The sequence below is a fragment of the Hylobates moloch genome, unplaced genomic scaffold (genome assembly GCF_009828535.3).
Source record: "Hylobates moloch isolate HMO894 unplaced genomic scaffold, HMol_V3 SCAFFOLD_24, whole genome shotgun sequence".
NCBI lineage: Eukaryota > Metazoa > Chordata > Mammalia > Primates > Hylobatidae > Hylobates > Hylobates moloch.
The window spans coordinates 32,973,452-32,991,254 of NW_026652299.1; the positions used below are offsets into that span (position 1 = coordinate 32,973,452).

The window sequence follows — 17,803 nt, forward strand, 5'->3', positions numbered from 1 at the left end:
AAGGTGTGAAGCCATCTAACCCAAACTTAATTATTCAGCATTACCTTCCATTAAGCTATTCCATTTTCTAGCCACAATAATCATTCCTGAAATATATCAGGTCCTTCTTAATGTTAGGCCCTGTACCTGTTGCTCTTCTAGCTAGACAGAATTACCACCACCCCTATCACCACCCCAACCTGTTTCTCCAACTGACAATGTCTCTCATTCTTCTGTCAGCTGAAATATCTTGGCTAACAAGCCCATCCTCCCTTCCTCTCAGTGCTTGGTATGTATCCTTTCTACAATGACGCACTATATAGTAGTCACCTATTTATAGGTCTGCCGCACCCACATGGACACCTTAAAGTTTTAAGTTTGCACTGCTATGCCTAGTAAACAATAAACATTCAAAAATGTTTATTGAAAGACATAATAAATTATCACACATTATATAAACTTAAGCAAGAGTGCCAATTTTTTGGGAAATGCATTCCAATCTAAAGATTTAATTATCTGGCCGGGCACCATGGCTCACACCCGTAAGCCCAGCACTTTGGGAGCCCAAGGAGGTGGATCACCTGAGGTCAGGAGTTCAAGACCAGCCTGGCCAATAGGGTGAAACCCTGTCTCTACTAAAAATACAAAAAGTAGCTGGGCGTGGTGGTGCATGCCTGTAGTCCCAGCTACTCAGAATGCTGAGGCAAGAGAATTGCTTGAACCCAGGAAGCAGAGGTTGCAGTCAGCCAAGATCACACCACTGCACTCCAGCCTGGGTGACAGAGTGAGACTGTGTCTCAAAAAAAAAAAAAAAAATATAATAACACAGTCGGGGACAGAGAAAAAAATGTCAACTATCTCAGGCATATCATGAGGTATGAGGTAGTTGGGAATACAAAATCTTCAAAGAAAGATGTGTAAAACTTCTACAGGCTTCTGGATTGAGAAATCTAAACTGCAATACCTTTTCTTCAAATTTAAGCAACTACCTTTCCATGTATGCTTCCAACTAATCTATTAGGAAAAGACAATTCGGTACCTAACAGTTACAACTTTTTAGTAAGGGAATATATATTAAAGATAAATTAAAAACAGAAAAAAACAGCTAGTAAAGAAAAATTTATCTTTATTTACACAAAAGGGTTCTTCACAAGGTTCTTCTAAATTTTGAATTTTTTAGTACATTTTGAGTTAGCTGTTGCATGCTTATAAAAATGGGTTACCATATAAAATGGCATAGTATTCTACCAAATTATTTCCCCTTTTATTTGAAACATTAATGAGCACTGCAGAAATAAGACGAATGCAAATCACACCCAAAGATCACCATCATTTACATGTTAGTCCTTTCAATCTCTTCTCTGTGTAAATTTACTTAAAAAAAATTAAACTAGGACCTAGAATCACAATAATAGCCTGTATCTTTCAAGTAATAGCGGCAGGAAGCAGACAAATTCCTAGGCAGATAGGGGTGGGTCCCTGGTGAAATGAGACCTTCAAGCCAAACACAGCTTAAACCCTGAAAACTGAGCTGCTAGAGCACCTGACTGGAATGAGAACCTTTATTCCCGTTTGCCTGCTCTTTCCTGAGTGGTTCTTTCTGAATAATGCTAATTTTTAACTAATCAAATGTTGCCTTTCCCAAGGCTACCTACAGCCCATACCTCCCCAGGTCTGAGCCTATAAAAACCCCAGTTAGCCACACATTGGGGACAACACACGTTTGGGTAGGGGCTGCCCACTTCAAGTCCCCTCGCTGCTGAGAGCTGTTCCGTCACTCAATAAAACTCTTCCCCACCCTGCTCACTCTCGGTTGTCCGTGTAACCTCAGTCTTCTTGGATGCAGGAAAAGCACTTGGGACCCGCCAAACGGAGGATGCAAAAAGGAGTGTAACACTGTACCCCTCCCTCCCACTTACCCAGCACTGGGGGAGAAAAAGTCACTGGGCATGACACACCACTGTTCGCCAACACTGTGGGCAGCAGGAACGAATAAGAGCTGTAGTGCTTCTTGAGAGCCCAGACCTCGAGAATCTCCAAAGCAGGTCTGTAATATGCCCCTGCTCGCCAAGCCCTTGGTGGTGGGAACTGAGCTGTGACACCCTTGGGGCTCTGCAGTTCCTGGCATCTCCGAGTTTTCAGGCACCACCACATCCCCCTCGTCTGGACACTGGTGCCTTCTATGGAAATTGCTTGCAGCACACTGGGTCCACCTGCAGCCTCACAAGGAGCCAGCACCTGTGTCGGTGCCTGGAGCTGCCCGCCCGCTGCAACAGCTGACCTGCCTGGCTGTGTGCTGTAATCAGACCCTGCACTTGCTCATTCACACATCCCTTGCCATTCTGTACCTGTCTTGCCTGCAGAGGCCGGCAGCAAAAACCAAGTGCAGCCTGCCAGGCCGAGTGGGCAGGGTGAGTCCAGGCGAGTCCAAGCGAGCCCAGAGCCCAGCAAGGCCCAAGCAGGGGCACTGTTGACTCCAGAGGTTTCCCGCCAACAGGAAGTGGCACTCTCCAAAAAAATCCTGCATCACAAGTAACATGTTCAATTCTCCATGTCAGTAAATATTCTTTGAAAGCAATTCCAATAGCTGCATTGCCATTCTTATAAATGTTCTATTTAATCACTCATTTTCTACGTTGTTGAGTATTTCTTGTTTCCTTTCTTATGTTTATTACACCTCATTTGTCCATTTCAGTGTTTTCAATCCAAGGGCAGTTCTGGTTCTTCACCCAAGGGGTTAGTGGGAAATTCAAGGAGCTGTTTGTCATCAATGATGGGGAAGATGTGTTACTAGCATTTCATTTAATGCCCAGTAACCAAGATGCTAAATGTCCTGTTAATATACAGGCATGCCCCCCAAATATCCACAACTGGCTTGCTAAGAATCTCTTGTTCAGGAAAGCAACACAAGGCTGCTGTCTCTGGAGATGTGGCCACAGGCAGGACCCAGAGGACCTCACCCATACACACAGAGGAAACTCCATGAGATGAAAGAGCTCAATGGGCCCAATACAGATTGCACTAACAGACAACAGAAGCATAATGGGTCCCTTTGGGATTTAAACTGGGGAATATGCAAAAGTCTGACCAATCTGTAACAGATAAACATGAAGTCAAATAAGGACTTTTGGCATCACAGAATGAGAAGTTCTACTGACCTTCTCCCCAGTGAAAATTATTAAAAACCACCACGTAAAGCCTCTATAAATGGTCCTAACGGCAAAGGGCAAATGAAGAAACGTCTACACAAATTCCACAAGAGAGACTATTTGAACCAAGATCAATCCCTCCTTCCAATCTCACAATTCAGTGAGGCTGACTCCACTCCAGAATGCTGTAGCCAGAAATACAGAATTCCTTCTCCACCCTGCTTCAGTTAGAGGGCTTCCTTCCCAGGAAGAGCAGGGCATCAGCATCTCCCATCCGGCTCCCCAGCGCCTGTTGCTGTGGCTAAGTTCCGAAAGACTGCATTTGAGAAGTGGAGATTCCCATCTTTTGCCCAACCCTCACTTGCTTAAAGAAGGCTCTACCTTGGGTGGACCACACTGAGAATACTGGGGCCCTAATCACCCTTGGGCTGGCTTGTGAGACCATGCCAAGAGATGCAAGCTGAAAAGATCTCAGGTTACTAACTCATTCCCACTCCTCCATCCCCTACCCAGAGCTCAGTGCTTAAAAAAATACCGAAGGCAGCCTAGGCAACGTGGTGAAACTGCATGTCTACAAAAAACACAAAAATTAGCTGGGCGTGTGGTGTATGCCTGTGGTCCCAACCACTAAGGAGTCTGAGGCAGGAGAATCTCTTCAACCTGGGCAGTGAGCCGAGATTGCGTCATGGCACTCCAGCCTGGGCGACAGTGAGACTCCGCCCCCCCCCACCCCCAATACATACACACAAAATAGAAAAGGAGAAAACAGCTGAGTAGAATTACTAGACATAAGCTTAATGAGAAAAAAAAGAGGACTTCAACAATACTATAACTAAATCAAACAGGTATCTAAAGAAATAGGCCTGGCACAACGGCTCACATGTGTAATCCCAGTACTGCTGAGAGGCCAGGGTGGGAGGAACCACTTGAGGTCAGGAGTTCAAGACCAGCCTGGGCAACATAGCAAAATCCATCTCTACAAAAATTTTAAAATTAGCCAGGCATGATGGTACGCAACTGTAGTCCTGGCTACTCAGGGGTTTGAGGTGGGAAGACTACTTGTGCCCAGGAGTTCAACATTACAATAAGTCATAATTTTTTCACATGCCCGCTGTGTCAAGGTGAGCCACAAATACACCACTGCACTCCAACCTAGGCAACAGAAGAGACTTAAAAAAAAAAAACCTTTATTCAACAATATATATTCTTATTAAGCACATAGAACATTCTCCAGGATAGACTATGTGCTAGGCCCTAAAACAAACTTTTAAAAGAATAGCAATATACAAGGTTTGTTCCCCCACCACAATGAAATAAAATTAGAAATAATAGGAAAAATGTTTAGGAACAATATGAATATGAAATTAATAAAATAATTCCATTTACTAAGCATCAAAGAGAATAACATATTTATAAATTTAACAAAGAAATCCAACATGTATACACAGAAAACTGTAAGTCACTGTTAAAAGCAATTAAACACTTAAACAGACATCCCATGTTCTTGGATGAACAGACTTTAAGCTATGAAGATGGCAATATTCCCCAAACTGGTCTACAGATTTAGTGCAATCCCCCATCAGAATCCCAGCTTACTTCTCTGCAGAAATCAACAAACTGATTCTAAAATACACAGGTAACTCCAAGGGACCCAGATTGGCTAAAAGAATCTTGAAAAAGAACAAATTAGGACTCATACTCTCCAATATCAAAACATACTACAAAGCAATACTAGTTAATACACTAGTACAGGCACAAGGATAGATGCAGATATGAATAAGTCCAGAATTAAAGTCCAGAAATGAAGCCATATATCCTATGGTCAACAGATTTTCAACAAGGATGCCAAGACCATCCAATGGGGAAAGAACAGTCTTCTCAACAAATGGCAATGGGACAACTAGACAGCCAATGCAAAGAATAAAACTACACCCCAAAAAGTCAGGTAATAATTGCCGACAAGAGTATGGAGAAATCAGAACCCTGATACTCAGCTGGTGTGAATGTAAAATGGTGTAACCACTGTGGAAAATAATCTGGCAGTTCCTCAAATGATTACACAGAATTACGTTATCAGCCAGCAATTACCTCCCTAGGAATAAACCCAAGAGAACTGAAAACATACGTCTACAAAAAATTTGTACACAAATGTTTATAGCAGCATTATTCATAATACCAAAAGAAACAATCCAAATGTCATCAGCTGATGAATGGACAAATAAAATGTAGTGTATCCATATAACGGACTATTATTTACCACAAAAAGGAATGAAGTACTGATGCGTGCTACAACATGGCTACACGCTGAAAACATTATGCTAAGTGAAATAAGTCCAAAAGACCATATTTTACCATTCCATTTGTAAGAAATGTCCAGAACAGGGACTCTATGAGACAGAAAGTATATTAGTGGTTGCTGAGGACTGTGGGGTGGGGAGGGGTAGGCAAAGGGAAGAGGTTAGAAAGGTAACAGCAAAAGCGTTTCTGGCCGGGCGCGGTGGCTCAAGCCTGTAATCCCAGCACTTTGGGAGGCCGAGGCGGGCGGATCACGAGGTCAGGAGATCGAGACCATCCTGGCTAACACGGTGAAACCCCGTCTCTACTAAAAATACAAAAAATTAGCCGGGTGTGTTGGCGGGCGCCTGTAGTCCCAGCTACTCGGGAGGCTGAGGCAGGAGAATGGCGTGAACCCGGGAGGCGGAGCTTGCAGTGAGCCAAGATCGCGCCACTGCACTCCAGCCTGGGGCACAGAGCAAGACTCCGTCTCAAAAAAAAAAAAAAAAAAAAAAAAGCGTTTCTTAGGTGATGAAATTCTAAAACCAACTGTGGCGACAGCTGGGCTACTACAAAATACTAAAGATCACTGAATTGCACAAATTGTATAGTACGTAAATTGATCTCAATAGAGCCCTTTTTTGGGCCAGGCACGGTGCTCATACCTGTAATCCCAGCACTTTGGGAGGCCAAGGCGGGTAGATGGCTTGAGCCCAGGAGCTTGAGATCAGCCTAGGCAACATGGCAAAACCCCATTGCTACTATAACTACAAAAATTAGCTGGGCATACTGGCACATGCCTGTGGTCTCAGCTACTTGGGAGGCTGAGGTCTGGATCACTTAAGCCTGGGAGGTTGAGGCTGCAGTGAGCTGTGATTGTGCCACTACACTCCAGCCTGGGCGACAGTGTAAGATTCTGCCTCAAAAAAAAAAAAAAAAAAACGAGAAAAGAAAAGAAAAGCTGCTTTTTAAAGGACAGGTGATTCTTTTTTTTTTTTTTTTGAGGCAGAGTTTTGCTCTTGTTGCCCAGGCTGGAGTACAATGGCGCAATCTCAGATCACTGCAACCTCTGCCTCCCAGGTACAAGCGATTCTCCAGCCTCAGCCTCCCGAGTAGCTGGGATTATAGTAGCCTGTCACCATGCCTGGCTAATTTTTTGTATTTTTAGTAGAGACGGGGTTTCACCACCACGTTGGCCAGGCTGGTCTCAAACTCTTGACCTCAGGTGATCCACCCAACTCAGCCTCCTAAAGTGCTGGGATTACAGGCATGAGTCACCGTGCCCGGCCCAAGACAGGTGATCTTTTTAAAGATCAACGTTGGTGCAAAAAAACCCATGATGAACAAAATATTTAAAACGTGAAGACAAGGTAACTGGTACTGGTTTTTCCTTTTCTCTCTGGCTCAAATATAGACCAACACAGCATTGTTACTGATCCTAACTTTAAGATTTTGATATTTTGCTCATTTTTTTGCATTAATTTTGAGTTTTAAAATATCATTTATCTTGATTACTGAGTGTTTTTCAAATCTTGGAGAAAAAAATAAAGCCAACCATACAAGAATAAACAGAGATGTTATTAGAAATGGCCATTAGGCAGGCCCATCAATGACAGATGGACAGAACAAGCTACCTAGACAGAAAGATTTACAGCCTATTACATACATGTGTTACAGTAAACTCTTGTTTTCTTAAGGTAGTCTGATAAGAGACTTGTTCTGTCACCTGTCTGAGATTATTTATAGACATATACAATTACTTTAAGAAAAAATAAGTTTTTTTTTAATAACTAAAGGAGCTTTCTAATAAAGTGGTTAAGAAATCTGCAAAAATTGCTGGTCTTCAAAATCTTACCAGTATTTCCTATACTGACCACTATCTTAAAGATTGTGTGTGTGTGTGTGTGTGTGTGTGTGTGTGTGTGTGTACTGAGTAAATACTATAGGTGAAATGAATTAAAAAAAAAATACTAGCCTAAATTCTAAAATACAGATGAGGGGTTTAAAAAAAAAAAAAAAAGTACCATTATTGGGAAAATTATGCTGTGAGTACCATCTTATGGTAGCAAAATAATGGCCCCCCAAAAATGTCCATGTTCTAACCCTTGGAACCTGTGAATATGTCACTTTACATGCAAGGGACTGTGTAGATGTAATTAAGGTAAAGACCTTGAAATAGGGACATTACCCTGCATTATCCAGGTAGGCCCAATTATAATTACAAAGGTTCTTACAAGAGGGATGCAGGAAGGTCAGAGTAAGAGAGAGATATGATGACAGAAACAAGAGGTCAGAAAACGAGTTGTGAAGATGCTATGCTGCTGGTTTTGAAGATGGAGGAAAGAGCCTCAGCCAAGAAATGCAGGTAGCCACTACAAACTGAAGAAAGCAAGGAAATGTATCTTCTCTCAGAGAAGAACACAGCCCTCTGACACCTTGATTTTAGTCCAGCGAGACCCATTTTGGACTTGACCTCCAGAATTATAAGATAATAATTTTTCGTTGTTTTAAGTCACCAAGTTGTATCAAGTTGTTACAACCTCAAGAGGAAACTAGTATCTTTTAGTCTTTGGACCTGTAATTTGTACTGCCCCATTTTTTTTGTTTTGTTTTTGTTTTTGAGTCTCACTCTGTCGCCAGGCTGGAGTGCAGTGGCGTGATCTCTACTCACTGCAACCTCCACCTCCCGGGTTCAAGAGATTCTCCTGCCTCAGCCTCCTATGTAGCTAGGACTACAGGCGCAAACCACCACGCCTGGCTAATTTTTGTATTTTTTAGTAGAGACAGGGTTTCACCATGTTGGCCAGGATGGTCTCGATCTCTTGACCTCATGATCCGCCCACCTCGGCCTCCCAAAGTGCTGGGATTACGGGCATGGGCCACCGCGCCCGGCCTTTGCACTGCTTCATTTAATGCAACCGTACTCTTTTAACATCCCATTACTTCTAAAAAAAATTTTTAATGAGAAAACAAAATGTCTTCTTAAAAGCCATTTTAAACAGGCAAAAGAACATTAATACAGAACTGAACACTTACACACAGTACAACTGGCACTCTTGAAGTACTAGTGGTTTAGCAAGTTAGCATAACCTTCCTGGAGAGGAATTTCTATGAAAAGCCTTAAAATGTCTTAGTCTCTAATCTCAGTAATTCTCTTGGCAGCTTTCTAAGTAAACAATAAAAAATGATCACAAATGTTTATGTACAAAAATCTTCAGGGCAGCTTCAGTTATTTAACACAATAGCTAAACAGCATAAGTGACAACAATTAGAAAATTGCTGAATAAGTGATGCTGCATCCATATTGTGAAACCATTAAAAATTATGCTTATTGAGAATCTTTAATGACATGGGGAAACACTTAAAAGTATCATCTTAAGTTAAGAGATAAAAATAATATATAGGCTGGGCACAGTGGCTCACACCTGTAATCCTAGCACTTTGGGAGGCCAAGGCCGGTGGATCACAAGGTCAGGAGTTTGAGACCAGCCTGGCCAACATGGTGAAACCCTGTCTCTACTAAAAATACAAAAATTAGCCAGGCGTGGTGGCGCACACCTGTAATCCCAGCTACTCTGGAGGCTGAGGCAGAATTGCTTGAACCTGGGAGGCAGAGGTTTCAGTGAGCCAAGATCACGCCACTGCACTCCAGCCTGGGACAGAGCGAGACTCTGTCTCAAAATATATAGATAGAAAGACAGACACAAAATAAATATAATAACATCTCAAGTAAAGTTAAAATATATAGACGTCATATACCTGGGACAGAATGAAACTGCAGGAGAAATAATGTGAAAAGGCTCATAGTCATTTCTGTAGTTGGACTATGCTGGTTTTAATTTTTTTCTTTAAACTTTACAGATACAGGAGCGCCTCAACTTATTGTGGGGTTATAGCCTGATAAACCCATAGTAAGCTGAAAATATAATTAAGCCAAAAATGCATTTCATACATCTAATCTACTAAACATCACAGCTTAGCCTAGCCTACCTTAGATGTGCTCCAAACACTTACAGAGGTAAGGTCTACAGTTGGACAAAATCACCCAACACAAAACCTATTTTATAATAGAATGTTGAGTATCTCATGTAATTTACTGAATACGGTGAAAAAATGGAACGGCTGTATGGGTACTCAAAGTATGCATACAGCACTTGCAACAACATCGCAAAGTTGAAAATTTTTAAGTCAAACTATAGTTTAAGTCTGGGACAGTCTGTGATTTCCAAATTTTCAAAAACAGGCATATTTATTTACTTAAAATCCATATTATTAAAAAAATAAAGATGCTTAGGGTAACCTGAACTTGTAACTGCACCATGAGGCCATGAGATGACTACCCTACTGGGCTCTAAACTGACAGTGGTTAATCTCTGAATGCTTTTTCCAAAGTGTAAACTTAAAATATCATGCACTAAATGCACTGGCTGTAACAACATATACATTAAGTAACTTCCAACTATCAATTAAAATATTGGAATTTATTCTGCATGTTTAAAAGCACAGAAAAAACCTGAGTGACATCAAAATATATAAAAGATGAGCCTTTTCCACACCCCCATTTAGTTCTCTGACCTCCCCTACCCCTTAATGACTCCACTTCAGTTACACTGGCTCCTTGAAGATATCAAGCACACTCTCACCTTGGGGTCTTTGCCAGGGTTATTCTTCCCCTAAACGTCCATATCCACACGGCTATTCCTTTGCCTCCCTTCACACCTTAGTTCAAATGCCACTTTCTTAATAAAAGACCTATATGGTCCCTATTTAACACCAAAGCCTGCCCTCCATCCTTTGTTCTGTTCTAATTATCTGTTTTCTTCACAGCATTTGTTATCTTCTAGCAGACTACACAATTAAAAATAAAATGTTTATTGCTTAATGTCTTTCTCCCTCTACTGGAAAAACAAACCTAAGAAGAGAAGGATTTCAACTTCTAGTCACTGATAAGTCCAAAACACCTGCAAAAAGAATCTGACACATATTAGGTGCTCAATAAATACCTGTTGAATGTATGATATGCTAATGTTGCTGTCAAAGGACAGAGCCAATATAATCTCTAATCATACCTACTAAAAATTGGACAATTTTCTGCATATGTGTAATCAAGAAAAATATAAGGCATAGAAAGTTCTTAAATCTTTCCATCTTTATCATTCCTATTTGTTTCAGTCGTATCTACCAAAGACTTAACGGCGAACTTACTGAAAAATTTCCCAATTTTATCTTAACATGATGTATAAACAGGAAAATAAAGCAGTTCTGAAATATTTATGTATTAGGGCAAATACGTTAAAATGTACACAAAACCCAATACTACTCTGTATTATTAAACAAAAACAGCTGTTAAAATTATATTTGCAGGCCGGGTGTGGTGGCTTACGCCTGTAATCCTACCACTTTGAGAGGCTGAGGTGGGCGGATCACTTGAGGTCAGGAGTTTGAGACCAGCCTGGCCAACAGGGTGAAACCCCATCTCTACCAAGAAAACAAAAATAGCTGGACGTGGTGACCTGTGCCTGCAGTCCCAGCTACTTGGGAGGCTATGAGGTGGGAGGATGGCTTGAGCCCAGGAGGCAGAGGCTGCAGTGAGCCAAGATCTCACCACTGTACTCCAGCCTGTGTTACACAGTCAGACTCTGTCTCAAAAAAAAAAAAAAAGCATTATTATTACATACATTATATATACTGTAACAGTTCAAAATCAGAAGGGCAAATGCTGACATAAATTTTGACAGGTGATAACCCCCATAACTTTCCATTTCAAGTGGTACTGCTTCAGATTGCAAATGCTCAATGCCCCACTATGACATTATTGCAGAATAGGGAAACTTAGTCAAATATTAAAGGCCGGGCCCATTTTCTGAATCAATATGCACAGTTGAAAACTGCCTAACATTTGAAATGTGACCCAATCAGAACATATTTCACTGTGATTTCAACAGTAACCAGACCATCCCTATTTATTTTTCAAGCAGTTTTCTATTAACTTATGCTCCTTTACTCTCAGAGATTAAACCCTAAACTCTGTCCCCTAGATTCTGTAACTCCTATGATATAACGGATCTCACAGAACGCAAGGGAAATGCCCTCCCAAAGATGTTGGTTAGCCAATACCTCTGAATGACGTTCTACACTTCCAGTGTCTGATCCGGAGTGTTGCTCATTTACATCATCCTCACCGTCTGACCCTGAATCCCGTTCATCCTGTACTGGGGTAGCACCACCATCATCTGATTAAAAACAAAACAAAAACCAACTTATGGTGTAAGATGAATGACATCTACAGTGAAATGAACACACTGAATCAAGAATAACGTAAGTGCAAAAGTTACCACTGAGGAAGCATTAACTAAAGATGCTAATATTTTCAATAAGGTAATACAATACTCATACAAACACCAACAATCATAACATGTACTGTGAAGTATGTGGAAGCAAAACTACACCATAAAAACAATTTGTAGCTTAAGAAACAACACTAAACACCAAGTCAACAATTTATTTCAACTTCATGTTAAAATTGGGTCTTTCTCTCCATGGCATTTACCACCTTCTAATACACTATCTGAAGTTATTTTGTTTAACGTGGGTCTTCTTCACTTGAATGAAAATGCCACAAGAACAGGGATTTTGGTTCACTGCTTTATCTCTGGAGCCCAGAACACTGCCTAGTACCTGATATACAGCAAGTATTTGTTTACAAATGAAGAACACAAGAACTCCAGTACAAAACTAGTGAAAATCCATTCAAGAAAAGCATATATAAAATGGTAAATACAAACTGTTACCTAACTTGCTTTTATATTTTTGTACAGATGGGGTCTTGCTATGTTGTGCAGGCTGGTCTCAAACTCCTGGCCTCAAGCAATCCTCCTGCCTTTGCCTCCTAAAGTGCTGGGATTACACGCAGCCCCAATACTTTAAAAAATACAGAGTAAAATCGTATTTTAATGTATTACATATAAATACTTTTTTTTTTTTTTTTTTGGAAACACAGTTTTGCTCTTTTTGCCCAGGCTGGAGTGCAATGGCGTGATCTCAGCTCACTGCAACCTCCACCCTCCAGGTTCAACAAGTGATTCTCCTGCCTCAGCCTCCTGAGTAGCTGGGATTACAGGCATCCGCCACCACGCCTGGCTAATTTTTTGTATTTTTAGTAGAGACGGAGTTTCACCATGTTGGCCAGGCTGGTCTCAAACCCCTGACCTCAGGTGATCTGCCCACCTCGGCCTCCCAAAGTGCTGGGATTACAGGCGTGAGCCACCGTGCCCGGTCTACTTTTTAAAAAGTAACTTAAAAACACAAATGAATGGAAAAAAAGCTATTTTGAAAGTATCAGGAAAGTGTTTTTTTGTTTTTGTTTTTTTTTTGAGACAGAGTCTTGCTCCGTCGCCCAGGCTGGAGTGCAGTGGTGCAACTTCGGCTCACTGCAACCTCTGCCTCCCAGGCTCAGGGCTCAAAAGATCCTCCCACTTCAGCCTCCTGAGTAGCTGGGACTACAGGTGTACGCCACCACACTCGGCTAATTTTTGCATTTTTTGTAGAGACGAAGTAGGGGGGTGGGGGTGGTGTTGGTCTCACTATGTTGCCCAGGCTGGTCTCGAACTCCTGGGCTCAAGCCATCGGCCGCCTACGCCTCCCAAAGTGCTGGGATTACAGGCATAAGCCACCGCACCTGGCTTAGGAAAGTATTTTTAAGCAGTGCATGCTTGGAAACCCTTTGCAGTCATTACAATTCACTGTCCTATGTAAGGAAAAGCAATGAACTCAAAAGAGTAAAGGGCTTAAGGCTTAAACAATTATTTAAGCACTCAAGTTTTCTTTTTAATTTTCAATTTTTGTGGGTACAGAGAGGGTGTATTTATTTATGGTGTATTTAAGAACTTTTGTAACAGAACGCCCCAATAGAACTAGCACACAAACGGAAAGCAAATGCAACGTGTTTCCCACACCAGGTTCTGTCTCACTTATCCTTAATCTCAGGTGCCGAGCACCGTGCCAGCAGAGTAGGCCCCAGTAAGAGTTTACGGAATAAACAAACAGTAAAGAAAGGAGACCAAACTTCGGTGAGGATTAAGAGGAACGATCTTAAGGTGGAGGAAAGGCACAAAAATCACCAGTAAGTGCCAGAAGCGCATTCCTTACTCTATGCATGCAACTGAAACATGGGTCCTGCACTTACGTCCGGTGTAGCAGGCAAGATTAAAACACTCCTAACTAGGAGTGAAAAGTACAGGAAGGATCCCCCGCCCCATCGCCCCTTGGATTCTCCAACTACTCAACTACTGAAAACTATCTTAACAGAAGACACCTCTCCTTCCCTAGCACTTTGCACACAATAGGAGCTTAATATATGAAAGTGACTTCCCAATTTCAGCAAAAACCTTCGCCGATTCAGAAGAAAGCTTTCCCACCAGAATCCCCTCTCCAACGTTCTAGCTTCGACGCTTGCAGCTGGTCAGAGGGCTCTTGCCCTCCTCGGGCCGGGTCGTGGGAGGGAAGGTCTCGGGGGCTTCCTTGCCCCCACCCGCTGGGTGCCAGGCCAAGCCCCACCGAGTAACTGCTCCGCCTTCCAGCCCGGTCCCCCAGGTCCCTGCCCCACCTGACTGGTCGCCGCGGTAATATTCCGAGTCCATGGCAGGCGGACTCTCAGCGGGGAGTGTCCGCGCCCCGCGCCGCCCCCGTCACCTCCTTCCAGGCGGTGTGACCCCGGATGGCGCGGCTAAGTGTTCAGAGACTCCCGCCCGACCGGAGAACTTAACGGGTGCGGAGGGTAAGAAAGCGGCAGAGGCAAAGGTGAATGCTTTGACCTGGAAGCCCCGGCAGAAAAGGCCGTACCCGGCAGGCTGGCGGGCGGGCAGGAATGCGAGCCGGCGCTCTACTTCCTAGAAGCACCGCTGGGGCCAAAATGGCGTCTGCCCACGACCCTCAAAGGAATGCAGCGCGCAGGCGCCACAACCCGTCAACCGGCCAATGAGAAGACGCAACAGCAATGACGCAAGGCACGGCCGGAAAGGAGACTCCTGGGAAAATTGAGCTGGAACTCGGGCTTTAGTTAAATACCTTCCTTGGGTGGATCCTGGCTGGCCCCCGTGAAAATAACGTTATAATTGATTGTCATTTCCTAGATTCTGTGTCTGTGCCTTGTTTGAAGAGCTTTTGAGATACTCTTCCGAAAAATGAAGACCTGCTCAAATGACTTTTCCGTCATTCAGCCAAACCACTGTCGTTTCCGTCAGGCCCCGAGGCGCCTGGTTCCCGCCCGTAGTAGGCAAGAAAGCGGGCGTTGCTCACTGGGACTTGTAGTATGACGCCCGCGAGCTGTGAAGCGTTACTAACTGGCGCGATCCACAGCGCCTCCTCTCCCGGCGTCTTCCTCTCTTTCATTCTAAACAACTATTTAATTTCCTTGTTAAGAAGCCATGTAGCCAACAGTAAGAAGTACACATCTTTGCTTCCAGAAGGGTTCCCCTGATGAAACACCGAGGAAGATGAAGTTGAACTTTACCTAAGCCCTGTGTTCCTGGAAAACAGCAGTGATTAAGAAACCCCCTCATCTATTTGTGTTTCTGGAACGGCACACTGTAAAGAACCACCCGTCTCCATGTGACTCAGATAAAACGCGTGCAGATGACCCCCTTGTTTGCCTGCGACAAGGCCAGAGACCTTTCCCCTTTATTCTGAGCCTGTTAATAAAGTCAAACAGACCTTCCAAATTCCCGCTGATGATGTCGAGTGATTAGTTGAGATTAGAACTCTCCCCCCGCAGCTAGTTAGACAGAGAACATTTTCTGTTCATCCGACTGAAACTTCTCCTGATTGCAAAACAATCCCAACTGTCAATCATCCCACCTTCCTTCCTATAAAAGGCAAAACTACGCTGCCAAGACACTGATCATATCTGGAGTGCTCTCCCTATTGCAATAGGCTGAGTAAAATCCATTTCCTTACTTGTTCATTTTAGTCTTGGACAGAGAGGGGACCATTCTTGCCTTTTGATCGGAGGAGGGCCAGTAGAGGTTTAAGCAAAGACTCCCCAGGAGGTGTAGACATGTAGAAAGACAGCTTTTTGTTACTACTACAGATATCTGACCCTTCGTTAGCCAGTCAGAGTATGCTGGCAGAGCCCAATTATAGGCTCCTGAAGAGGACGTGGGAAGAGAAGAAAGGGGAGAAGTGGTTTCTCTCTGGAAATTCCCGTTTTCCTGCAAGAGAGTTCATGGATATTCCTTTCCGAAGTGGCGGAAACAGCATTGAATCCAAATTCCTTCTTTTCAGCTGTGGGAATGACATCTTCTCAGGCAGCCTTGAGAATCAAAAGAACAAAGAGTTAGCAATGCCCGAAACCAAATCACTTGATAGAATATATCAAGGCTCTAAGCCCTCTTCTAAAGAGAAGGTGAGAGTACACCTATGCAAATGGAGCAGGATTAATAGATCGAAATTCCAGGAAGAGGTTCAGTGGAAGAGAACCTTTTAGTTTCACCAGAGATGTAAGTCCAACAGTCAGGAAAGTGGTTGGGTTATAAACAATGCAATTGCCAGATGATAATTACTGAATTTTAGCGTTAAAACTAACTGTACTGGTGGTTTGGAGAATAGATAGAAACACTCTGGACACACAACAACGTTCTTAGCTCTAGAAGGCTGCAAAGAAGCATCAGATCTAATTTTTGTACTCAGAAAACCAACAATTTAGTGAGACAGGACACGTCTTTCAAATGAATACAGAGCCTTAGTTAAAGCAGTGTGCTTGTCAGTGTAAACACAGCTTACGGAGAGTTCCCAGAGCTCCTTCCTACCAGCTGGCTGTCCCTCCTGGATCCTGGTAGAGAAATTCTGTAGTGGCACAGATGTGTCTTTCTGAGTCTTGGCTGCCTTACATTTTCAGGACTGCCATCTCCCTACTCCTCACAGCCCATCCCAGTGCAGTTGGCCCATGGCAGTGGTAGGGAGGCACCCAGAAGATAGGCTGTTTCCCACGCCAAGGGTACTAAGGACAGAGAAGAATGGAGAGGCAAACTTGCAGTGGTCCACAATGCTTCCTCCCTTAACAGATAACCCAGAGATGCTGCATTCCCTAAGTGAATGTAAGATTTATTTGGAGACACTCTGAAGACACTGCCATCTGCTGAACATGTCAGGGAGCAAGAGGCCACATAATATAAAGAGCCTGGCACCATCAGAGCTGTAGACTGGGGGCTTAGAGCCCTAGGTTGTGGGCCTATCACTGGGCTTATTGTACTTGGTGAGCTGGGACAAGCTACCAGCCTTCTATGAGCCTCAGTTTCCACATGTATCAAATGAGAGGGTTGAATCATGTTTCAAGTCCTCTTAGCTTTTTTCTATGTCAGAGAAGCCAGGTCTGTAAGTCTGACCCAGCTGCTTGTGCTTGAGCCACTAGCAAGCCCTACCAGGGAAGACACAAATGAAACTTACTAGCTGCGTGACCTTGAGCAAGTTGCTGAACCTCTCTGTGCTTCAACGTCCTCATCTATAAGTTGGGGATAACAGTACTGTTTATGTCACAGAGTTGTCATGAAGCTAAATGCACATATATAATTATAATGTATAATATGTTATATATATATTACATGTATAATATTATACATGATATAATTATATCTATTATATAATGATTCCTGGGACAGAATATTGTGAAATTAAATAATTCAAACATCTTTTTTTTTTTTTTGAGATGGAGTCTCGCTCTGTCACCCAGGCTGGAGCACAGTGGCACAATCTTGGTTCACTGCAACCTTCGCCTCTTGGGTTCAAGCAATTCTCGTGCTTAAGCCTCCCTAGTAGCTGGGACTACAGATGTGCACCACCACGCCTGGCTATTTTTTGTATTTTTAGTAGAGATGGGGTTTCACCATGTTGGCCAGGCTGGTCTTGAACTCCTGGCCTCAGGTGATCCACCCACCTCAGTCTCCCAAAGTGCTAGGATTACAGACGTGAACCACTGCACCCAGCCAAATAATTCAAACTTAAAGCTGTTGGAACTTAAATTGTTCTGAGTCTTGAGAGGAATGTGACTATGCAGCCTGAGTCACATGGCATGCAGCTGCAACTTCTGCCTTTTTTCCCCCTGTAAATAGTTGAGACTAAGTGGTGCCAGAGATAAAACCCCCTCAGATCACTGCCCCTTCTACAGAGTAATAATGTCATCTTCCTTGGGATGCAGCAATATGTAACCAATCAGATCACCATAACATATGCACTGTCTTGTATGGAAAATGTTATAATCCTGCTAAAATTTTTCTGTCTCTCTCTGTATAAGTAAAACCTTAACTTCTCCACTTTGGAACGCTGAACCCATTCGTTTGGAGTTGAGGTCTCCTGGGTGGCTGTCCGCACACTCAAACTCTGTGTGTAGTCATATTTTATGCATCTTA

The 17,803-nt window shown here is 43.0% G+C and overlaps 1 protein-coding gene across 14 annotated transcripts in view; it reads right to left on the reverse strand.

The window, feature by feature from the left end:
- The window catches only part of IWS1 (interacts with SUPT6H, CTD assembly factor 1), a 58,784-nt gene extending 44,454 nt beyond the window's left edge, over positions 1 to 14,330 (reverse strand). For 13 of the 14 annotated variants that reach the window (XR_009211903.1, XR_009211907.1, XR_009211906.1 and 10 more), the window contains exons 1-2: positions 14,008 to 14,330; positions 11,520 to 11,635 (exon numbers count right to left, since the gene is read on the reverse strand). Coding sequence is in view for 4 of the 14 variants with exons in the window: in XM_058434324.1 (XP_058290307.1) it covers positions 11,520 to 11,635; positions 14,008 to 14,041 (150 nt within the window). In the remaining 10 variants the exon portion in view is untranslated. The remainder of the gene's footprint in view (positions 1 to 11,519; positions 11,636 to 14,007) is intronic. The other variant, XM_058434326.1, reaches the window with a different exon arrangement.
- Between the last annotated feature and the right edge of the window lie 3,473 nt (positions 14,331 to 17,803).